This window comes from Vicia villosa, linkage group LG3 (genome assembly GCF_029867415.1).
Source record: "Vicia villosa cultivar HV-30 ecotype Madison, WI linkage group LG3, Vvil1.0, whole genome shotgun sequence".
NCBI lineage: Eukaryota > Viridiplantae > Streptophyta > Magnoliopsida > Fabales > Fabaceae > Vicia > Vicia villosa.
In genome coordinates this window covers 14,034,203-14,059,535 of record NC_081182.1, presented here as the reverse complement: position 1 = coordinate 14,059,535, position 25,333 = coordinate 14,034,203, and the positions used below count along the sequence as shown (strand labels likewise).

Sequence of the window (25,333 nt, the reverse complement as noted above, 5' to 3'; positions counted from 1 at the left end):
GACGTCATGCCTAAGCTGGAGTGAAGAGTTTTAGTTGAATCTGTTATGATTTAACTATTACAAAAGAGTGCAGAATATTCCTGAATATTGTGTAAATCATATAAGGCATGATTTATTTAAAAGGTCCAAAGAATCAATCAGAATATTCGAAAAATATAGAGTTTCTAAATATGGAGACATTTTAGGAATCTAAAGATTGAAGGCCTTGTTTGTAGCAGAAGTTACTACTTATTTGTAACAGCAAATATGATGCGATTAGAAAGCCAAGTCCAGTTGGGTATAGGTTATGTTTAAGCTATTAATATAACGAGTTGTAACCTAGGTCGATAAGGATTAAAGATGTAGAATCCTAGGGTTTGGAAGGGTGAACCTCTCGGGTTAGGGGAAGGTCACCATGTTTGTCTCGAAGCTATGAAGCAAGAGACATATTGTTCCCCTTGAAGCCCGTACGCAAAAGGTTTATTGTTCTTGGAGGAAGATTTTAAGCTACTCCAAGTTAGTGTTCTTAGTCTAGAGGCTTGACTAGGTATTGTCTTGTAAGTGTGTCTTTCGGTTGTTATTTAAATAGTTGTTACTGGGTTGTAACAGTTAGGTATCACTAAGGAATGAGCGGAGGTTCTTTTGTCTTGGATGGGTTTCTAAGATAAAGGTTTCATTGGGCAGTGACTAGGTAAATTGAAGGTTGTTTATCTGTAAACCGGGGGTTGTTTGCATAAAATAGTACTACTGATAGTGGAATCTTCTTCTTGGCCTTGTAGACCTCAAGTAGAAGCTCTTCCACATACATTTTCACTGTAGTTAATACTCTTTAACGGGACACCTTCTATCCACCACTCGTGGGGAGTACTTTTAATACAAGTCAGTCTGATCCCTTCACTCGAAACCAACGGCTCATGATACCACTGTTGGAGGCTACTCGAGGGATCAACGATGGAACACTTTTAACTTAGGAAACACCTTTGTGAGAGACATGTCACATACTCACCCTTAACCTTAAGGTTGTAGGTGGACAAGTGATGTGTCTTCCACAAAGGTGTGTTTCTCAAAGGAATGTCCCTCAAAGATAAATATGCTCCCCGTTTGACCCCCCTCATTGATGCGCCAACAAATAGTATCAGAGCTTGGTTCAACTTTGTTGGGGAGCGGAAGGTGGATCTGGTGTAGGATCTTATTATAGGATGTGGGTGACTCACACTTGTGGGGAAGAATATTAGGTGCAAATGTGAGTGATTAAAGTCCCACATTGTCTATGAGGGGATATCAATTATTTTATAGCACTCTGAAACCCATTGCTATGCCCCTTCTGCATGTTAATGAAGGGATATCAATTATTTTACAGCACTCTAAAAGCACATGAATTCACTTCTTGTTAAAGATGATATATTTTGGAAGCAACAGGAAAAGGAACACTGGTACAAAGATAGGGATAGGAATATTCGATTTTATTATGCCGCAACAACTTCAAAAATAAATTTAACATTCTTTGACATATTCAAATGGGAAAGTATGTACTTCAAATGGTGGTATGTGCATGATTGCAAACGATTATTTTATGGAGTTATTTAAAAAAAATTGAGTTAACGAGAGCATGTTCTTCATGCATTGAGTTCTACCATCTTTGAAGGAGATAATGATATGTTGAATGCTTAAGGATGCCATTTTTTCTATGCAGGCTAACAAATATCCTAATCTAGATGGTTTCAATCCAAAATTCTATCAGCATTTCTATGACTTATGGTCCCGAAATTTTTTGTTATTGTTGTTCATGGATGGAATCTAGTGTTTGTCCAACAAGTCTCAACATGACTAACATTTCTTTAATTCGAAAAGGTGAAGTTCATATTTCCATGAAGGATTGGAGAACGGTTGCGGTTTGTAATGTTTTGTTCAAAGTAATAGCTAAAGTACTTGTTAATCGACTTAAAAAAGGTATGGACAAGTGCATATCTGAAAACCAACTTGAATCTGTTCCAGATAGATATATTCTTGACAATGATATGACAGCTATTGAAATGGTTCATCATATGATGGCTAAAACAAGAGGCAAAGTTAGAGAGGTGGCTCTTAAACTTGATATTAGCAAAGCTTATGACCGAATTGATTGGGATCATCTTAGGGATGTTCCCATAACAATGGGTTTCAGTCATATGTGAATAGGATGGATTATGCTTTATGTGGAAACTGTGGATTATTATGTGACTGTGAATGGTGTTATGGTAGGACCTATTATTTTGGGTCATGGTTTAAAGCAAGGAAATTAATTATTTATGTATCTTTTCATTCCATATTTTGAATGTCTCTCGGCACTCATTTTAAAATCTTAAGCTATGGGGGATACATGACATCAAAATTTGTAAGAATGCTTTTATTACATCTCATTTTTTATTTGTTGATGATCGTTTCCTTTTCTTTCGAGCAGGTGTGAATGAAGCGAATGTGTTGAAAAACGTTCTTGAAACTTATGAAGAAGCCTCGAGATAAGCCATTAATCTTCAAAAGTCAGAAATATTATTGTCATACCCCAAAATTTGCCCTCCAGATTTTGTTTTTTTATTAGCGTAAGCTTTGCATGTCATTTGCATCTTATCATTAGGATATTACTTAATTTTGCATTTATTCAGAAAACCGAAAAAATATTTAGGTTCATGTTACGCATTTAGTGGTTTTTTAATTTGATAATATTTTTTATATATTCTACTAACTTTCTTAGGTTGATAATTTTTGTTCTTAATTCATTTTAAATTTAATTTGAATTTTTGAGTTAAAATTAATAAATAATTTTTGTCATATTTTATTATTCGTTTTGGGTTTCTTTCATTTCAATTAGGTGGTGCAATAGAGGAATTCCTTGGTCCATTTTGTAGAAGGCCCATTGCGTGAAAACCCTATTTTGAATGCTATAAAAAGAAAGCCTAACCGATTCTCAGGAGGGGACGGGCATTCACGTTCTATACGGTTAACCTCTCTCCCTCCCGGAATGGAACACAATAGAGAAAAGGGCCCGTTTTTGATACCTGCCAACAACCCTTATTCTTGGTCTCTGAAACCTTATTTTTATACAAAACCTTGCCGCAAATTTCATTCGAACACCATCAAGGTCAATCTTAGCCTATTCTTATTAGCTCAAGACAAAAAGTTTCAGAACCTGTACAAAATTTCGTCACAGCCATCTCCAAGATCCGAATCCAATTGGAATCCACCATAAGCCTTTTCAAACCTCACCAATTTCATGATTGTTCAATAACCTGTATCCAAGCTATCAACAACCAAGTATTAAAAAAAAAACAGAAGGAAGAATAAAGGGACAAATCACGTAACTTTTTATCATGGTTATTGTTTCTCATATATTTACAGGTTATCAAGAAGAAGCACACAAGGTGGAATTCAGAGTGAAAACAACCGATCTCCGTTGACATCGACAAAGAAATTCGGAGTATAAACATAGGTGATAAATAATGCTAGATTTTTGTCCTTGAATTATTTTGTTGTTGTTTTTGTTTGGTGCAGAAAATCGCGTCTAGGAAAAAAGAACCATCGCCACCAACAATCACACCTTCATCTGCTCGAGGTTACTATCAGTGCTCATCCATCATCATCAACTCGATCTGAAGCAACACAACACCGACGCGGCACCGCACTTGTTACATTACGCCTCACGCTTCAACCACAACAGGAAACAGAGGCAATTCACAACAAATTCAATAATCTTGAAATAACATCACAGCACATTGTTATATGTTTTTGTTTATAGAAAAAAGAAGAGATAGAGTCGAAGACCGACTCAAATGCAATATCATCATCGAAGGTGTTCATTCAACTCAGCCGATGCATCATAAGCCACCACAAATCAAAAGCAATGTCAAGAATCTGCGTTGGATCTCCAAAATCAACGCACCACCACCGCGTCAACGATTGTAGCGCCGCCACCGGACCGCATCAGACGTCAACTCCGACCGCGAGCTCCTCCTTGAAATCCCTAAATCGGTAACTGTTATGCCTTTGTGATTTATCGGTTTTACGGAGGTTCTTATTGTTTGATTCCATTGAGAAGCAATTTTTGGTTTTGATTTGGGATCTGGATTTGTGGAAAGAAGAAGATGAACTAAAACTCTGCACTTATGTTCTCACGTTAAAAGTTTGGTTGTATCTCAATTTTTTTTTGTTAATTAAAAAGCCTCGCCACGTGTCACCATCCTACTGGGCCGTGAGTTTTATAATAAAAAATTGGATGGTAAGGTCATGAAGGGGCGCAGCCCCATGTGGTGATTATATTTTGCCATTTCATTTGTGTGTAATATTAGGGTTTGATATATATATATGGGCCTTGGGCCATTATTCTTATGTTTCTAGCATTTTACTAACAAACACCTCAATTCCTTTTTACACACCCATTTAAGTATAGTTTGTTTAGAAAGTATTTTTATTTATGTTTTTAGGAGCAAGTTAAAAAAGGATACAAGATATTAAGTTAATTAGATTTTTTCTATGAAAATACCACAAATAATTATTTCAATTTTATGTGTTAAATTTAGTTGTCCTTATACTTGTTCATATTTTTATCATCGCTTATATATATATATATATATATATATTTTTTATATATATACAAGGTTACTAACATTTTCTTGTTTATTGCGAGATACATTCGAACTGCTTATCTATTCTCGGGGTATTCGCAAATTCATCCTCACTTTCGCCACGAGATCTCCAATAATCCAGATCTAACGTCCAAGAGCTGCACCTCTACCATGAACCCAAAATCCTTCAGCCATGCGCCATGCCAATCGAAAAGCTAAGTATTCTCTTTAACTCAAAGTCTATTTTGTTTCCTTTTATTAGGGTTCATCATTTAAACGAACTGTGCATACATTCACCCCCTCTCTCTGCCTTTGCCACTGTTCAGGGTTTACCTCCGAGGCTTCCCGCCAACCATATCAGATCAAATTCGAAGCTAAGTTCCCAACTTGTTTTATTTTTATTTAACACTACTTTATTTTCATTTAAATTTAAAGTCATTTATTTTTATTTCTGCCTTTCAAATTAAAATAAGATTTGCCTCTATAATTAATGAATTAGCCATACACTCACTACATCCTTTTTCATTATGCCCAACTTTTCAGGTTTATCGTCAGGAGCCTCCGCCCATGCGCTCCACTGATCAAAAGCTAAGTTTTTAGTCTTTTCTTATTCAATTTGACCTTTATTTTATTTCATTATTTTTTGCCTTTTTGCCCAAAAATAAGGTTTGGTTCGAACAATCAATGCACTCACTGTTTTCTTTTTTTCCTTAATGGTCAGGGTCAATGCTTCATGCTCAAGGCAAACCTCTGCCCATCAACCTTCATCAATCAAAGCCAAAGGTTTGTCAAACTGCCAAAGCTACAGACGTTGGTAACCCTAAACCTTACTTTTTATTACTTATGTCAAACCCTATTAAGGGATCCGCTGGTTTCATTGTCCCCTTCCCCATTATTATGTAACTGTTTACTGGTTGTATTGATTGGCCTTGAAGGCACTTAAATTGTGATATTATTTTTACTGCGTGGTTAGTAATTTAGGGAGTGCAAACCATGAATTGAACATAGATCACCTAACTACAAGATAAATGCAATCGAAGTTAACCACGTGATTGTTGCACCCACACACCTTTAGGGTAATCCCTCTGGTTGCCTTTGTTGCCTTGTTGCCTTTAAGTGTACTAAATAGTCAAAAGTCCCTCGATTCCGAGGATACCTAAAGCAAAACAAATGTTGCCCTCAGTTCATTATCATCAATGTTGTCCCTCGATGCTGCCTCAGAAAAATAAGGATGATTGTCCTATTGCTAAGGTATCCTCGCATGATGCCTAAAAAGATTAATGACTATTATATCCTTCCCTTAGACTACCTGCCCTCTTTATGGCATGGGACAGTCTTATGGTGAATGATAACTCGATGACCCTTACACATCCAATTGAAAGACTTCTTGCCCTCTCATGGTATGGATAGATCCTTTCGCCTCGAAAAGCTAAAAGAACGAATTTTCAAACTTAGGGTAGTTGCTACTAATTGCTTGCTCTAAATTCAAAAACTATTTTCTCACTCTTTTCAAATCAAATTCAAAAAGACTACGCTTATTTACAAGCTATAGTTTTTATTCAAAATTTCTATTCATACACTGTTTTTTTTAAAACAAATTCAAACAAACAAAAGTGAGCTAAGCAATTAAGAGCCCATGGATAACCATGGATGCAAAGGGTGCCTTACACCTTCCCTTTGCATAACTTACCCCCCGAACTCAAAATCTTTTAAAAGGTCTTTTTCTGTTCTTTTAGCCTTTCCTTAAATTGGATAAAATAAAAGTCGGTGGCGACTCATGCTTAACCGCGACATTTCGATCGATAAAAAGTCAGTTCACCGAGTTACAATTATGTAGCAGAAATGTCTCAAATAATGTCAAGGGGGTAGCTGATATTCTAGGGGTTCAACAAGTTTTAGGAATAAGCAAATATCCAGGTCTTTTTCCGTGATTGAAAGAAGTAGAAAAGTCACATTTTAGATTATTAAGCAAAGAGTTTTGTTCCATACCCGGGATGCATGCTAAGACGCGGTCTGGACTGAACCATGGACTGAAAGACATCTACGAAAGTCAACCGAGGACTACCCTTTGGGCAGCGTTCGATACACTAGTTAGATGGCAAGAGGAAGCCGTGTATATAAGAAGGTCGCGTACCTAGGGCACCTGAGTGGTCACAACACAACTCGGACGTAATTCCTAGTCGTTAAGCACAACCAGGTTGTAACTGCTGCTTAAATATGTCATTGATTGGCTTGATCATAAAGACGTAGGAACGTTTCACTACAACACGGAAGGCCTACGAAAGCGCTTATTTTGGGCTTTAAAAGCGCTTTAAAGCGCTGTGAAAGCCAGCGCTGGCATAGGTAACAAAAGCGCTTCTAAAAGCGCTCTGGTAGACCCCCCTATAAGAGCGCTTTTCTGGAAAAAGCGCTCTGGTACCCCCCCTATTAGAGCGCTTTTTCTGGAAAAAGCGCTCTGATAGCCCCCCCTATAAGAGCGCTTTTCCAAAAGCGCTTTCGTAGGTTGCGTTTTTTATTTTATTTTTTATGCTTTTTTTTTATAAACCTATTATTTTTATAATTTCTAAACCTGCATTTATGGCAGCATTCTTTCATGAACCTGTAATTTACCATTGTTATCCCATAAACCTATAATTTACAATCGTAATCCCATTATTTCAGTAATCTCATTATTTCAACAAAGAAGCGATTTCGATTATATACTAAACATGCATTATAATTATACCATTGTAATTAATCCAAAATATATATATACACCGATTCACATATTTCTAACATGAAAACAACTAAACCAATTCACATGACATTATAACAATAAGAAAATCATCCCTAAACAACTAAATCAACTAAATCGGTCCTAGTCCTGCAAAGTCTGAACATCTTCAAATGACTGAAAATCTTCACAATCTGCAAAATAAAAATAATATAATCAAAATAAGATTATTATTATATAAAGGCTCTAAAATAAGAAGGTAAAGAGTAGAACGAGTATATATATATATATATATATATATATATATATATATATATATATATATATGTCGTGTAAAAAGAATAATCAAATTAAATATATCAATAAATACAAATTAATTTATTAATATTTAGGACTTTATATATCTAACTTGAATACATGGAATGGAATATCATTTATTGTAAATTAGTTCAACAAATTTTGTACATAAAGTTTACCTTAAATTTAACACAGCCACGTCATATAGCCCAGAGGGATAAAGCAATATAGATCACTAACAATAATCCTGTCACAGACACCCTCAAGAACAACATTAGCTACATGTTATTGATAGGAACACTATTAGAAACTCAACCAACAGCATGTCAAACAATTACAGAATTTGAGAAGTTGTTACCAAATTGATCAAAAGAGCCCAGTATCCTTGTGAGCTTTCTACTATCTCTTAGCAATATAAGAAGTTTCTCTGCAACAACAATTAATGTAAAGTTCACAACCAATTGACAGGAAAAATTAGACACAAATAAAAGTTGAATATTAATTTCTATGACAAATAATACATGACAACTAGTTACTACTACTTACCCTTCAGCGTTTTCCTTCATCTTTGAGCTATGCTATATCTACACTTATTTTCCTACACTTGTATATTACACCGTATATTTTAACACAGATAGATACTTGTGCACAGAAATTAAGATAGAATAAATTAATAAAAATTGAATTGTATACCTTGTATGTAGAAAATTACGGTGTTGGTGTAAGCTAGGGGTGTATGTTTACTCAATCAATAAATGTTGCAATAATGAGAAGGGGTTGTTGGACTAGAAATTTGAAGGTTTTGTTGGACTTAACCTGCATCGCCTCATTTCTATCCTTGTGTCACAGAATATGAATCAAATAACTGTACCCCGAAGGATCCTGCCACAGAAGACTTCGGGGTACAATACTTGATTCGTATTCTGTGGAACATAATCGGCAGGGGCACATTGTGTTCTATCCTTTACCAGTCCATCCACTGTTTGAAGCTCAACCTACAATAGAAAAACGTGATTATTACTAACTACATATAGAAAATCTTGAATCATGTTAATTTCCAGATACATTATATTGAAAAAAAAATTAGAATGTGAAAGCTAAAAGAGTTCAAAAGTGATCAATCCTGGAGGCCCTTTAAATCAATTCATACTAAATTAAAAAGTGTATAAAACTATAGATAATACATCTATAGATGTAAATACTAACTTCACGGATCTAATGAAACTTTTATTCCAAAAACAAATTACTTGAGTTTTTTTTTCTGCATAAAAACCTAACAAACTTTGTCTTCAATACTCTAAATCACTGATAAAAACCTAACAAACTTTGTCTTCAATACTCTAAATCAGTGATAAAAACCTAACAAACTTTGTCTTCAATACTCTAAATCACACTGATAAAACCTAAATCACTGATAAATTAAAAAAGCCCCAATAATATTAACTATAACCCTAAATAAAATTTTGTATTTTTGAAAGCAAACAATGAAAAGAAGGAAAATTTCCGGCACAAAACCCTAACCTGAACAGAGAAGAGACGGTTGAAGGGTGGCGATGGAGTGAGGAAGGCGGTGGCGGAGTCGGTTGAAGGCTGGAGAGGGAGTGAGGACGGCGGAGAGGGAGTGAGGACGGCGGAGCAACGAAAGGAAGAAGAAGGTTCGCGTGTTTTGGATCTGAAACAAAACGCGTGTGTTTGTAAAATATATAATTTTTTAAATGGGCTACCAGAGCGCTTTTCAAAAGCGCTTTAATAACACCCCCTACCAGAGCGCTTTTATCCCAAAAGCGCTTTCGTAGCACCCACCCTATAAGAGCGCTTTTAAAAGCGCTTTCATAACCCCCCTACCAGAGCGCTTTTTAAAAGCGCTCTCATACCCCCCCTACCAGAGCGCTTTTTGAAAGCGCTCTCATAACCCCCCCTACCAGAGCGCTTTTTTTTGCATCATTTTCCCTTGTTTATTAATTTTGTTTTTAGCGAGCCCTACGAGAGCGCTTTTGCTAAAAGCGCTTTAGTAGCTGCGCTGCTACAGCTTAAATTTGGCGTAGTGTTTGTAACGGAGAGAAGTCCAAAAGACACCTCTTTAATGAGGTTCTAAGGACTATACTAAGGCTATAAAAAGGGACTCCCACCAAAGGGTTAAGAAAAACACTTCTCTTGGAACAAAGTGTACAGTACACTGCTTTCAAATCCCCTAAGTCAATCACAACATCATTGTGTTCCATAACTTCCCTTACTTCTAAGGGCAAGCTCTACCTACCTTAAGTTTTTACACAAGAACAAGTTTGGAACAAAGATAAATTTTTGGAGTAATGAGTGCCTTTCTCAAGCATGAAGGGAGACTCTTATTAAATATGTTCTTCAATTTATTCCTTCTTATGTCATGTGTATTTTCTTATAGGTAGGGGTGCAATAGGACTCAAGCTAAGGATATTCATTGGTTGTCTTATGATTGTTTTGTTTATACATAAGAATGATGGAGACATGAGTTTCAAAAATTTAAGCACCTTCAACTATGTTATGCTTAGTAAACAAGCTTGGAAGTTTATGACGAGTCCAATTAATTTGATCACACATTTATTCATAGCTAAATATTTTTCTAGATGTAATTTTTTTAGTCAACTATTTGTCATAACCCCAATCATGTATGGAGAAGTATTTAGAGTTCTAAGTTTGTTGTGCAAGGAGGTTATAGGTGGACTATTAGATTGGGAGAATATATTGTGGTTTGGGGACACAATTGGTTGTATGATAATTCATTGTTGGAGAATCATTAGCGATCCATGCAGATAGTAGAAAAATCTAAAGCTCTCTGATTTGATGGATACAGATGGTAAATGATGAAATTCTAATTTGATTCATAATCTTGTTGGTGAAGCAGAAGCGGAAAAATTTCTTAAAACTTTCTTTTTTGAAGTGGTTTAGGTGGACAAAATAGTGTGGAAGTTTGAAAAAAATGACATGTATATAGTTCGTAGTTCCTATTGTTATTATGTAGAAGGGGCTATTGAAAAAAATCATCTTAGGGTCCGTGAGAATTGGCATCTCCTTTGGAAAATTAAAACCCCTCCAAGGGTAAAAAAAATTCTTTGGCGTCCTTGTAAGGACTGTGAGCCAACTAGAAAGTGGTTGATAGATAAAGGTGTTCAATGCCCGATCTATTGTGGTGCTTGTGGAGAAGGATTAGAAGATGATAAATACCTTGTCTTATATTGTCCAAAAAGTATTGTGTGTTGGGAACTAGTAAGATTATGGTATATTATTCAATAGGTGGCGAGACATAATATCTTATTCACATCTATTGTTTTCTCTCTTTTCCAGAGGTCAAAACCAACAAACTATGGTATCAACAATTATTTGGAGTATTTGGAAGGGTAGGGATAATCATATTTGGAATCATATTGAAGAGTCGGTGAAAACAATTTATGATCGTGCCCCTTACCCCGCTATCAGGATGGAGAAATGCTCAATATCTCCAAGCGAGAAGCTCTATCCAAAATGAAACACATTTGACTTGAGAAAGCCTTATGCGGGTAGTCTCAAATGTAACATAGACACATCTTTCTCAACGAATTTTAACAATGTAAGTATAGGTATTTGTGTTCGAGATGAAGAAAGGAAATTTGTGGTAGCTCGAACAGAGTGTATGTCACTTATTATCAAGGTTGATACAAAAGAGACTTTAGGCCTTCTAAGAGCCATCAAATAGGTGCATTAGTTCAATTTGGATGAAGTGGATTTTTAAGTAGGAGACAACCTAATTAGGAGACAATCTGATGTCAATCTCTCATTAATTTTTATTGATATATTCAAAATTTTCTTATTAATTAATTACTCTGTAAATTACGTTTCTTATAAAAAAAACATAGGGAATAGTATAGTAGAATAATAGCACGTCAAACATGAATGCACTTTAAGCATTTGGACTGAGTAAGTTACTCTTGACTTACACACTCTTTCTACCGTTATTACAATTCTTCCCTTTGTCTTCCCATCCGTTATTTTATTTCTTCCCCTTAAAAACAGTAAACCTTTTTGTTTTCACCTTTTAAGCTACCTTTATAACACCATCTTCCATTCCTTCCAATTACAATTACAACATTATTACTACTAGCAATGTCTCCTTCATTCCTTCTTCTCCTTACTCTATTCGCAATTGCAGGTTACTTCCTTCTTCTTCTTCTTTTCTTTTCTAACCATTAGTAACGGTTTAACAATACTTCTATCATTCTTTTCTTTTCAAGTAAAAGAGTGTAACATATGTCTGAGTCGCGACATTTATACCAGCCGAAATCGCTAAAGCTTTTACGCGACTTAGAATGAGACTGGTTTCTAAAAGCTGGTGTTACTTTCTTTAAAGGATTTTTTCTCGGGAAGTGCGAAAACTAACTTTCTTTAACTTTTTTTCATATTCTTGCAGACTCGCAATCCTTCATCGGAGTTAACTACGGTCAGATCGCCAACAATCTTCCAGCACCGGAAGTCTCAGCTAAACTTCTCCAATCCACCACCATCGGGAAAGTTCGTATTTACGGCGCCGATCCTGCCATCATTAAATCTCTTGCTAACACCGGCATCGGAATTGTTATCGGAACCGCAAACAGCGACATTCCGATTCTCGCTTCTGATCAAAACGCAGCAAAACAGTGGGTGAACACGAACGTCTTGCCTTATTACCCTGCCAGTAACATCATTCTGATCACCGTCGGTAATGAGGTTTTAACCTCCGGTGATCAAGGACTTGTGTCACAGCTCGTGCCAGCAATTCGAAATGTCCAAACTGCCCTCAGTTCCGTGTCGCTTGGCGGCAAGGTGAAGGTGTCCACCGTGAATTCAATGGCGGTGTTGTCACGCTCCGATCCACCTTCGTCCGGGTCGTTTAACCCGGGTTTACAAAACACACTGAATCAGTTATTAGCGTTTCTGAAGGATAACAAATCACCGTTTGCGGTTAATCCGTATCCGTTTTTCGCTTATCAGAGTGACCCGAGACCCGAAACGCTTGCGTTTTGTTTATTTCAACCAAACTCGGGTCGGGTTGATTCGGGTAACGGAAAGCTTTATACGAATATGTTCGATGCTCAGGTACACGATGTCTCTTCTTTTTCCTTTTTCCAAATTGAGTCTTTTTTTTTTCTTTGTTTAATTAATTGATTAATTAATGTTCTTAAATGAAAAGTTTACGTGAGAGTATCGAAGAGACAAGCTTTCTGTTTTTCCACACTACATTCGCACGTGTTGCTAGAATTACGAAAAGTCTAATATTCTTTTTGGTCTTTTTTTTATTTGGATAACGATCATGATAAATGTGTAATTAAACAAAAAATATTATATAGAATTAATTAATGAAAAAAATTGCGCACATGCACTTTATTTTTACGTTTCTACATGCTTTGGAATATGAAGAGGCCTCATTAGTCATAAATTATTCCAAAATATGTTTTGTTTGAGATTAGATGACTTGAACTCTTGTTATTGAACTTGTGGAAATGTTAGATGTGGACATAAAGCAAACAAATACTACTATTTGTTTAGTAGTCTAGTGTAACCCTAGTTTCAAATAAGAAAAGAAATTATTCTTATCTATCTATCTATCTATAATTGAGAATGCTGTCTTCTGTTTCATTTGTTTGGTTTTCCACCGAAAAATAATGAGTCCATAGATGATTATTACATGTCATGAACTTTGATTGTAGACAGGCTGGCACACATAAAGTGGTCACAAATATAACCAATCCTTCCAAACTTTCAATAATTGTTTAGACATAGTAAAGAAAATAGACCCATAGTAATACTAGTAGTAAACAATATGGTAATAATGGTAGGTAGACCCTTACCCTTTTTTCATCTCATTGAATAAAGAGGTAGACAAGTTTCCAATAGAAGTATTAGTACTATTACTCTCCAAATTAACACCCTAGTTTTTGTCCACTTGTTCTTCTGATTTTTGGTATATTGGAGAAACAAGGAATTTAACTTGCTTGTTGATTTTTTTGAGCAGGTTGATGCTGTGCATTCTGCTCTAAGTGCAATGAAGTACGATGACATTGAGATTGTGGTTGCTGAAACAGGATGGCCTTCTAGTGGGGACAGCCATGAAGTAGGACCAAGTGTTGAAAATGCCAAGGCCTATAATGGCAACCTTATTACTCATCTTAGGTCATTAGTTGGTACACCTTTGATGCCTGGAAAGTCTGTTGACACTTACATTTTTGCACTATATGATGAAAACCTTAAATCTGGCCCGGGATCCGAACGCGCCTTTGGTCTCTTCAAAACTGATCTTACCATGTCATATGATGTTGGCTTGGCCAAATCTAGCCAACTGGTGAGCAAATCATTATTCTTTAAGTCATTAGTCATATAATGTTCGTTTCTAATTCGGCCGCTGAGTGTTAGAAATTTCGTATATTATTTTTCACAGAAACCACCGCCAACTAGTCCAGTTACTCCAGCACCTAGCACTACATGGTGTATTCCAAAAGCAGGAGTTTCTGATGCTCAATTACAGGCCAATATTGATTATGCATGTAGCCAAGGGTTAGATTGTAGACCAATACAACCAGGAGGGGTATGTTTTGATCCCAACACATTACAATCCCATGCTGCTTATGTAATGAATCTCTATTACCAAACATTTGGTAGAAATCAATGGAACTGTGATTTTTCTCAAACAGCAACACTCACATCCCAAAATCCAAGTAAATATTTTCTCTTGACATTTTTTTCCTTTGTTTCAATGATGCTTTTCTTTGTAGGTTACCAATAAAAAAAACATCATAAATTTTGTTGTCTAACTCGATTTTCTTCTTTTCTTTGTAGGTTACAATGCTTGCAATTATATTGGTGGGAGTACCTGAAAATCAGATGTTTCAGTTTGACCATAGTTAATAAATTTTGTCTAAATAAAGTATTAATTTTAATTTTAGTTTTAGTTTTAATCAACAAGTAAGGGCTTATCCTCGGCCCTTTTTTATTTATAACCTTTTAATTTAGTATGGCTTTAGTTGTAAAGGTATTTCGATTCTGCCTTATTCTATTTCTTATAATATTTGGGTTTTATGTATGCTGCTCTATAATGTGTGATTGGCAATCCATTATAGATTATAGATCTATTAGCGAGTTAACTGGGAAAATAAATATTCAAATTATTGACTTATTTGTTAAGTAACATATAAGTTTCATATATCAAATAATTTAGCAACAATATTTGAGTTTAATTGCCAGCGTTGTACGTACACAAATGCTTTTCTCTAGTAATCAATTATTCAAACCAAACTCATGTCAAGTACATTTACGAATGTCCATACGATGGACTTGTTTGTTGAAAAAACATGTATATTGATTGTACTTGGAAAAACATGTGGATGGTCTCAAGCAATCACTTTTAGACTAATGAGAATGAATTACCGGATCAGCCTTCGTATTTGAATTCGCACCTAATCAATACATCAACATATCAGTTTTAGTACTAGCAAATATAAAGAAGAAGAGAGTTATGTAATAAAAAAAATGAAGAAGAGAGTTAGAGAGATCGTTCAGAGTGAAAATTTTCTATTCAAATTTCATTAACCATAAACATAACAAGGATACATCTAGGTTATATATACAATGATTGGGATACAACAACACTAAAATAACAGAAAATTGAAAAACTCCAACATGTAACCGGTTACTGTTGACATAAAAACAATCCAACTCAGTGATAATCAGTTATGTTATCTGGTTACGCCTGCGATGATTTTCTATTTTCTGCTGCTCAGAAGTGATTTTCTCCCAACTGTAACCAGTTACGCCCTTGTTGTAATCGGTTACAACACTTGAATTATTGGGTTTTCACTTAACACGCCACTTTAATTCAAGTGCTCCAAGTCTTTCATGCTCATCTTCAATCTTTTGAACATTTTAATTGTGACCCAATTGGTCAGCAAATCAGCAATTAGGTTTTCACTTCTACAATATCTCAATCTCAACTTTTCTTCACTAACAAGTTCCCTCAAGTAGTGAAACTTCCTCTCAATATGTTTGCTCCTCCCATGTGCAAGTGGGTTCTTAGCAATATCAATAGCGGAAATGTTATCAACCAAGAGTGTAACACCCTCATCCTCATTGCTGCCCAACTACTTCAATATATCCATACGAGTTGGCACACACACAACAAGGTGGTAGTATACTCGGCTTCACAAGACGAGAATGCTACTATTGATTCCTTTTTCGAACATCATGAGATTGTTGTTCCACCGAACATAAATATGTATTCAGTTGTAGTCTTTCGATCATCTTTATATCTACACCAATTAGAATCGATAAAATCGAGTAAATTGCATTTTCTTACCGTGTTTACTGCGGGAAAGAGAATTCTGCAGCCAATAGATCCTTTGACATATCTTGAAATCCTCTTTACTGCTATCAAATGAGACACCCTCGGTCTCTCCATAAATCTATTCACAATACCGACATTAAACGCCAAATCTGATCGCGTATTGCACAAGTAACACAAGGATCCAATCAACCTCCTATACTGAGTTGGATTTACCTCTTGCTCACCCTCATTCTTAGACAATTTTAACCTTGGTTCAGCTAGAGTAATGACAGTATTACAATGTTCCATTTCAAACTTCCTCAATATCTCAAGAGCATAACTTTTTTGGTGCATGAGCAGACCCTTTTTGGACTTGTGGAACTAAATGCTAAAGAAGTATGTCATGAGACCAAGGTCGGTCATCTCGAATTCTTTCATAAGTTCACTCTTGAACTTAGAAATACACCTTTAGTTGATGTTTATGATCAATAAATCATTTATATATAGATAAAGGATGAACATCCCTTCACTTGTATTTGTCTTCACATATATATCGTGTTCGGATACACATTTCTTGAAATCAATATTCTTTAAGAAGTCGTCTATCCTTTTGTTCTAAACTCTTGGAGTTTGTTTCAAACCATATAACCCTTTTCTCAAATTGTAGAACCTTCCTTTTTGATATTTTATAACAAAACTAGGAGGTCGCTCTACATAAACTTCTTACTCAAGCGGATAGGTCAAAAATGCAGATTTGACATCCATTTGATAGATGGACCAATTGTTGTTATTCGTAATACCAACAACTAGCCTTATGGTTTCAATTCTAGAAAATGGTGCAAATAACTCTTCAAAGTTTATGTCTTCTCTTTGCAAAAATTCCTTTGCAACTAATTGAATCTTATGCTTGATTATTTCACCCTTGGAATTTGACTCGAATCAGGTTTTTTACATGATTCGAATCAAGCAGTTTTCAGCATTTTTAAGGGCCTTTAGTAGTTGATTCAAGTCACAGTTTGTACATGATTCAAATCATAGGGTCTTTAATTCAAATCATACATTGTGCTTGATTCAAATCAAGTGAAAAATGGGCCAAAACTCATAATTTCTTTCATTCTACTCACTTGCTCATTTGACTCAATACATGCATTACTCTTGATTCAAATCTAATCAACTTTTACCACTCATTTTTGTGCTTAAACTCAAGCACATATAATTTTTTTTGTCAAAACGTTTACATATGTGGAATTTCATAATCATTTGTGATTTTATGTGAAATTAACTCTCTCACTTTGTAAAGTTCTAGCACTTGAATGTTTTTCTTCTTCTACCCCGATTTATGTTTCAGATCTTGATCATGAGAGATCCTTGAATGATTGGGGGAGATGTTCTCTTGAAACTAATTGTTCTTGAAGAATGGTTAAAGGTTTTTTTTAGTTTGTTTCAATATTCAGGAGTAGTCACTGGTGCTAACAAATTTCACTGAAAAGAAGGGGGTTCTTTTTTCTAGATTATCTTAGTAGTGATTGTGTGGAAGACTACGGATAATGAGGAGTAATCTTCAGACAATTCACCGCTCAAAGAATTGGGCGAATAAAATGGTTGATTGCTACATATGAAGGCTTGGAGAAAAACAGCGATATTGGAAGATTCTTGAAGCGTCGATCGAATAAAGATTGCGTAGAAGAGTTTGACTTGAAGTTGTATACAAGTCAAAATCAATAATTAAAGTTTTATTTTCTTCAGCATTATTGTGGATAAGTGATTGTATGAACTCTTTGAATATTTGTTAAGTTAATGGAATTATGAAGGTTCCGATGGAAAACTCTTGAAGAGTGCATGTAGGCTAACGCGAGGACGATAGATTCGAAGCACTATAAACTCCAGTGTCATCTCTCTACCTTTTACTCTTGCATTTATGTTTCGTAGTATATTGCATGCCTAGGCTTTTCAATTTATAGAGTAGCTTATCATTTATTCCATTGATATCGATTTATTTTTTTAAGATTATGTTTTGTTGAAATTAAGACCTAATCAAAGTTTAGTGGTGATTAAAATTTGAGAATAAGGAGGAAGACCTAACATGTTTAATAATTTTAGAAATAGATAAAAAGTTAAGGGAGATTAAAAAGATATAATATAACCCAATAAATTTTTTTTAACATAATTATCATTGAGGTTTTGAACAATATTCAAGTATTTTCTGGTCCATGATAGACATATTGTGTTTTCAATCAATATTTATAAGTTTGCCTTTCATTGTTAGGGTGTGATTGGTTGTGAAAAGAAAGTGAGAAAAGCTAAATTAATAAAATATTAAAGAGATTAATATGAGTTTAGTTATTTGATTTTAACAGTTTATTTATTCAAGAATTTGGTATTTTGATAATTGACATATTGTGTCTCTAACGTTATATTAATACTTATAAGTGGGCAACATGTCCTATTAACATGAGTTTCGTTAAAATCAAATTCTATTAAGTCATAATAGTCATTAGCTGAGAATCTGAGATAGTGGGCAACATGTCCTATATTTTAGTCCGTTTTTTCTAAGCCATAGAGCACTTTAAGTTCATTAATAAAATTATCTTTTAGGTGCTAATCTTCACACTAACATAATCACCCTAAAATGAAAAAGGAAATCTTTAGGAGATCTTGACATATATATGTATAATGTATTGCTTTAATAACTTAGTTAAATTGAGTTTTTTTTTTTTTTTTTTTTTTTACAAATTTAAAAAACAATTTCATCAACATACTCTTTTCATATTTACTTAGATATAACCGTCATAATTTAATTTTTAAAAAGGACCTTACATATCATAATAATCAAAATCAAAAGACAATAAAAATTTAGTGAGCACTAATATAATCTCCCAATGAAACTATATATTCTTGGTAAAAAATGTTAGACACTTTCTTTATAATCCTCTCAAAACACTTAACAAAATACTTATCAAAATATGTCACCTTAAATAGTTTTGTCCTCCATCAAAACAAACCTAACACTTTTACAATTATGATATATGATACAAAATTCGAAGAAAGCAAATAAACCAAATTGTTTATATTTCTAACTTAAGAGGCTAGATTAATCAAAGTCTTATTTAGTATACTTTTAAACAAAATAAATTTAATATTATTATAGCAAGATCTGAATTGTAGAAAATGATGTACGGGTATATAAATTTAAATTGTACGAATCCATCACAAGCATCCGATGTCGTCCAGCGGTTAGGATATCTGGCTTTCACCCAGGAGACCCGGGTTCGATTCCCGGCATCGGAATTTTTTCATTTCCATCTCTTTTAAATGACTCCTTCTCTTGAACCGATTTAATAAAACCCGTAAATAAATAAACCGGTCCAATCTCAATAATACAATCTCTTTTAAATGACTCATTATTTTGAACCGATTTAATATAACCCGTAAATAAATAAACCGGTCCAATCTCAATAATACAATAATGCTTTTGCAGTGACAGATGTAGAAAGTGGACCCGACGGCGTCAGTAAATAATAACAACACTCCATTTCAACCCAACCTTTCTTTCTTCCTTCTTCTTTTCACACTTTCTTTCATTCATTCACACATCAACAACAACAACGCTATTTCATTCACCTTTCTCTAACCGTTTTTGTTTCTATCTATCCAAAAATCAAACAACAATAATGGAAGATGTAGTAGTAGATTCATCATTTCATTAGGTCAAATTCATCTTCATCCTCCTTTTTCTTCATTCATTCAATCACTTCACAAAATGTCCGTTGCGGAGCTCAAAGAACGTCACATAGCTGCAACGGAAACGGTTAACAATCTCAGAGAAAAGTTGAAGCAGCGACGGCTTTCGTTGCTTGATACTGATAGTGAGTTTTTGTGTTTTTGATTTGGTTTTGATTCTTAATTCGATTTTGATTAGATCTATCTAACTGAATAAACCCTAGTTGCTGGATATGCTAGGTCTCAAGGTAGAGCTCCTGTTACTTTTGGTCCTACTGATATTCTTTGCTGTAGAACGCTCCAAGGTCATACCGGAAAGGTAAATTCAATTCAGTTCAAGTTAATTCAATTCAATTCAATTCCAAATTTTTTAAATTTCTATAAATATTTTTTGATGTTTTTAATACTTCGTTTGGTTATTGAAATTTTGTTAGTTAGTATCAAACATTAGTATTCAGTTGACTAGTTCACTGTAACTGAAACTTTAAGAGACATTCATGTGATTAAGATTAGTACAACCAAGGTTTAAAATAACCGACCGTAGAGGCTTTGCGATTTCGGTCGGTACAGGTGTCGCGACACTGATTGCGGTCGTCGCGGTCCACCAAGGTTTAAAATAAAGGTCGCTTAAAGACTTTGCGATTTCGGTCGGTACAAGTGTCGTGACATTGATTGCGGTCGTTGCTGTATGAATTAATAACAATTTATTTTTTATCCCAAAAACAATGAATAACCGTATCGTTATCACCACCTTCCAATACCGTTTTATCGCTGTCGTTTTCGTGGTAACGGTCCGTTTTTTAAAATCTTGAATACAACCCTCACTAGTGTTTATTGTCAATTTAGAGATAGATTATCGTTTTCAACTTCATATTAACGCTCAGGTTTGGGGTGGTGTTCATTTTCAACATCTAAACCCCTAAATCCCCGCTTTATCTAAAAGCACTCAATCTCTTTCAACGCAACTTTGTTTGCTAATGGATCCAAACAACCAACTTTCTCTGCCGCCGAAGAAAGTCCTCAGCTGCAACCGCATTTAAATTCAACGGATTCCATATGGCTACAATCTGTCTAGTGTCTCCATCATTTGCGGCCAGATCCTCGACGGCTCTCCATTACAATTTGACAGGAAATGTAAAAAATGATTGTCAGATTTAAGTGCCAGATCCTCGACGCCTCTCCATCATCTGCGGCCAGATCCTCGACGCCGAAGAAAGGCGGTTCATGACGGAGAGCCAAAATCCTGTCATAACGGCCGCTTTGCAGTGCCATTATAACTGATTATGAAAACTCACAATGTCAGCCGATATTTATCATTGTTGTGAGCCCAAAACCACAATGTATATCCTCCATAGCGGCCATGGCATAGGCGTCGCTATTTGAGAACATTGAATACAAGACACGTACGCCTTGTTTGTAACGGTTTTAAAAAGATATAAATCACTATAAATGGTAATATAGTATAAATGTTAAAAATCATAATTGTCAGCTTTTGGAGTCATCTCGCCTGAGCAAGGGTCGTTTATTTTGATCACTCTTTTGATAGATAGTAAGGATAGCTTGAGTTTTGGTTAATTGTGTGATATGCGTGTTTGCTTTTATTTACTACATAGCAATATTGATAACTAATTAACTTTGTATTTATGTAAAATTTACAGGTGTACTCATTGGATTGGACTTCAGAAAAGAATCGGATTGTTAGTGCATCCCAAGATGGAAGATTAATAGTGTGGAATGCTCTAACAAGCCAGAAAACGCATGCTATAAAGCTTCCTTGTGCATGGGTCATGACATGTGCTTTCTCACCAACTGGTCAATCTGTTGCTTGTGGGGGCCTTGACAGTGTTTGCTCTATTTTCAATCTTAATTCTCCCACTGATAGGGATGGGAATCTAAATGTTTCACGGATGCTTAGTGGACATAAAGGTTATGTTTCATCTTGTCAGTATGTTCCAGGTGAAGACACTCACTTAATCACTGGTTCTGGAGATCAGACATGTGTTTTATGGGATATTACTACTGGCCTTAGAACATCTGTTTTTGGAGGCGAGTTTCAGTCTGGACATACTGCAGATGTACTTAGGTACATTAGGAGATTACTGGATAAATTTGAATCAGAATTTGTTTCTTAATTCTTAGACAACTATTTGCAACTGAGTAGCAAATTGAGACTGTATAAATGTCAATAAAACTGTTTCTAATAATCTTCACACACTGATAAAATAACGTAATCTCACTGGTAAGAAGCGTGCTCGCTAAATGTTAAAACTATACCATCTTCATAAATTATAGAATACCCCTATCCTACTCTCCTCCATTGCCATAAAATATTGTTGCAAGTATAGAATGTAATTTGTTGGATGACATGCTGTATATGTTGTTTTAATAATAACAAAATCTATATATGAGATGAAAATCAGTAGCATAGTCTTTTTTTAGTATGGAATCATTGCTAAGAATTTTTTTTTTCTTTGTCCGCTCTCAGCATTTCCATTAATGGATCCAACTCCAAATTGTTTGTATCTGGTTCTTGCGACGCGACTGCTAGATTGTGGGACACTCGTGTGGCAAGTCGAGCAGTGCGGACATTTCATGGGCATGAGGGAGATGTTAATTCTGTCAAATTCTTTCCTGATGGAAATAGATTTGGAACTGGCTCTGAGGATGGAACTTGCAGATTGTTTGACATTAGGACTGGACACCAACTTCAAGTATATAAACAGCAACACCAGGACAACGAAATGGCACATGTGACGTCCATTGCATTTTCCATATCTGGAAGACTTCTTATTGCTGGCTATACTAATGGCGATTGCTATGTTTGGGATACTTTATTGGCTAAGGTAATTGTTGCTTTCGTGTATTATGTAAAACAAAATTAGGGTGTTTTCTTTCTGTTCGTATAGCCTCACACACCACTGTAAACTGGGGATTACTGTGGGACACTTTTGGCAAAAGTGATTGGTTCTTCAGTTTAACCTAAAATGACAGCAGCCTGTTTTATTTCTACTTATAATGCTTTGGGAAACTTTATTGCGAAAGGTAATTGGTGCTTTAGTTTAATCCAAAAGAACAGTAAGATATTTTCTTTCTAGTTTCTACTTATTGCTTCCTACCGTAGTTGAAACTTTAGCTTTTTAATGAAACATATGCTTCTTTATGGTTGTTTATTTTCACTGTGAATCCAACTGTCAAAAAATTTCTTATTGAGTAGATCAATTTTACAAATTGTCATAAAATTTCAAAACTACTTGATACTTTATCTTCAGTTGGATGTGTAATAAGCTTTTCAAAAGTATAAGTAAATGTTCACTGTAAGATTACATAGCTACAAATTTAAATTTTTATCGAATGTTGTATGGTTGATAGTTAATATAATATGATAATAACTCCCAGTTGGATGGGAAAATATAGAAATATCGTCATGGAAGTGATGTATTCTGTTCTTTAAAAGTTTAAAAATTCTTCTTTTCAACATAACTTCTATAATGTTAGATAGCACATCATCTTTCTGGCTTGGCATAGAAGAACTGGCTCATATAGAAAATAAGATTCTCTGTGGTACATAACAACATCATTGGTTCTTTATTAATTAGTTGTTCGCTTTACTTCTACATGCGATTTGGGGGTTAATTCTGGTTTTATTTTGCTTTCAACATTTCAACCTGTGGTGAGTTTGTGTGGGAATAGGGCCGAGTCTATTAATCATGATAAGTTCACTTGGTATTATCTTGTTTATAAATTGGCTCATAGCTTTCTGATATTCTTTTTCGTTATCACAGCATAATGCCTTTTGATGTGGAGTTGTTATAAAGCTGTTTATTTTGTTTTGTACTTCTAAAAACTGTAGCAGATGTCACATTTTTTACTTCCCAAATTGGACGGTGTTTCTGTCTCAAATCATTGCCTAAAACTTTGTTTTGCCGGCCAGTAAAAGGAGTTAATGTTTATGTTTTGAAGGGAAAATTGAAGGTTTATCTTCTTGTTGGGGATTGTTCTTATTAATATAAATTCTCAGACTTGGCAAACTTGCCATATTTTTTATAGAAGAAACCTGAACAAAAATAAAATGGAATTCTGTCTTGTAACATCTAGTCATAGCATTATATTTTCTGACACTACTATCTTTTTCCACTTATTTGTACTTGTACATCCGTGGTTGTGCCTACTGCAACTTTTGTCGGTAAGACTAACTATACTTGCTTCTTCATTTGATTGTAGGTGGTCTTGAATCTAGGATCTCTTCAAAACTCTCACGAGGGCAGGATCACCTGTTTGGGTATGTCAGCTGATGGAAGCGCTTTATGTACAGGAAGTTGGGACACAAATTTAAAGGTGAGCAAGCATTTTAGTCTCATAATTAAAACTTGTAGGTTAAATGTGGCATAGGATGATTGTAGGATTGAACTTAAAAAGAACTATGTTTTTATTAATATGTGTTTTGTTAGTTTATAAGCTTTCCTTCCTCTAAGGAAACTTTGAAAAAGAATCAGGAATCAAGCAAAAATTGAAAGCAATATATTTATGATGCCATGCCAGCTTATAATGGTCTAACATGTTAAGTAGAACTCCAAAACATACTTTATTAAGGATTGTCTAGGACTTTTCATAAATGAATCTTCTGGTCATTATGCTGGGACTTATCTCCAGTCAGTGGTAAATCCTACTAGCATTGCTAACCAATGTATATTTACATCAAATAATGTATCGAGGAAATCCGATGTATGTGGATTTCATTGGTTAAATTCATGGATGTGGTATTCAATACAATACACATTTGACATAATTACTTGCATCTTGCAGATATGGGCATTTGGAGGGCATAGGAAGGTGATTTGACTCCTTTGTTAGAGCTTCCCCCTTGTAGGGGGGTATTGTGGTTCATCACAATCCAACAGTGATGCTTATGATATTGACTTTGATCCAAAATTGGAAGGCAAAGTTTATCTCCATGTTCATAACATTTAGCAGTGGAACTAGTGCAGCCTTTGTTTATCTCCATGCTCATTGGTTCGTGTGTGTGATTTAGGTCTATAACTTAAAACCGAAACATTGGAAGAACTAAATGTATTGTTTACAGTGGTTGAATGAGATTTGGATCAGGTAAGGAGGTGTTTGGATCTCCATTGTAAAATCGAATCTTTCTCCTATTGAAGCAACTCTTGTGTAACTTTTGGCCAAAATAAATTCAACATTAAAAACCTTTGGTAAAGTGTCCTAATTTCTCAACTTTGCCCCATCAAAACCAGCTCTAACTAAAGGAGAAAGCCACATTATATTTAATAATTTAAGAAATATATAAAACATTATTTGTTACTAATTAAGAATGTATAGCCCAATTATTATTTTTAAACATAATTTATCTTTGATGTTTTAGCAATGTTCAAGTAGTGGCCGGTCCATGATAGACATCTCGTGTTTCTAATCAATGGTTATAAGTTTGCCTCTTTCTTTTAATGAATCAAATTATTGTTCCACATTAATAGGGGAGATTTTGAGTTGTGGTCAATAAATAAGCATAACAAATGCAATCTAGTAGCAGAAGTAATGAGATTTTTTAGCACTAATTTCTACTACCTGTATTGTTTTTAATTGTTGATTCGAACATATGTAATATTTTATTTGATTTTGTTATTTTATAGCTAGTGTTGAAACATGTTTATGTTCTCTTAGGCTATCAGTGGTTATTTGGGATGGAAATAGATTGGATCGAGATATATTTTACCA

The 25,333-nt window shown here is 34.8% G+C and overlaps 2 protein-coding genes and 1 non-coding gene across 3 annotated transcripts; all 3 read left to right on the top strand.

The window, feature by feature from the left end:
* The first annotated feature begins 2,918 nt into the window (after positions 1-2,918).
* LOC131660377 (glucan endo-1,3-beta-glucosidase 7-like) lies at positions 2,919-14,703 on the top strand. Its single transcript, XM_058929617.1, has 5 exons — positions 2,919-5,387; positions 12,005-12,669; positions 13,586-13,912; positions 14,009-14,285; positions 14,407-14,703. Exons 1-5 carry the CDS (start codon positions 5,291-5,293, stop codon positions 14,442-14,444), a joined length of 1,404 nt encoding a protein of 467 aa, XP_058785600.1. The 5' UTR covers positions 2,919-5,290; the 3' UTR covers positions 14,445-14,703.
* A 4,399-nt stretch (positions 14,704-19,102) lies between these two features.
* TRNAE-UUC (transfer RNA glutamic acid (anticodon UUC)) lies at positions 19,103-19,174 on the top strand. The gene has a single exon. It is a non-coding gene; the product is annotated as a tRNA-Glu (tRNA).
* A 250-nt stretch (positions 19,175-19,424) lies between these two features.
* On the top strand, positions 19,425-24,776 carry LOC131660376 (guanine nucleotide-binding protein subunit beta-1). Its single transcript, XM_058929616.1, has 6 exons — positions 19,425-19,752; positions 19,831-19,925; positions 21,265-21,689; positions 22,092-22,449; positions 23,828-23,941; positions 24,410-24,776. The coding sequence occupies exons 1-6, from the start codon at positions 19,647-19,649 to the stop codon at positions 24,443-24,445; spliced, it is 1,134 nt and encodes a 377-aa protein (XP_058785599.1). The 5' UTR covers positions 19,425-19,646; the 3' UTR covers positions 24,446-24,776.
* Positions 24,777-25,333: the final 557 nt, after the last annotated feature.

Bases quoted from the DNA above. Each gene is read 5' to 3' on its own strand.
- LOC131660377 (XM_058929617.1), top strand. From the start codon at position 5,291: ATGGTCAGGGTCAATGCTTCATGCTCAAGGCAAACCTCTGCCCATCAA. The intron at 5,388-12,004 runs GTTGGTAACCCT...ATATTCTTGCAG, and splicing joins AAACTGCCAAAGCTACAGAC to ACTCGCAATCCTTCATCGGA. The intron at 13,913-14,008 runs GTGAGCAAATCA...TATTTTTCACAG, and splicing joins TGGCCAAATCTAGCCAACTG to AAACCACCGCCAACTAGTCC.
- LOC131660376 (XM_058929616.1), top strand. From the start codon at position 19,647: ATGTCCGTTGCGGAGCTCAAAGAACGTCACATAGCTGCAACGGAAACG. The intron at 22,450-23,827 runs GTAATTGTTGCT...ATTTGATTGTAG, and splicing joins GGGATACTTTATTGGCTAAG to GTGGTCTTGAATCTAGGATC. The intron at 23,942-24,409 runs GTGAGCAAGCAT...TGCATCTTGCAG, and splicing joins GTTGGGACACAAATTTAAAG to ATATGGGCATTTGGAGGGCA.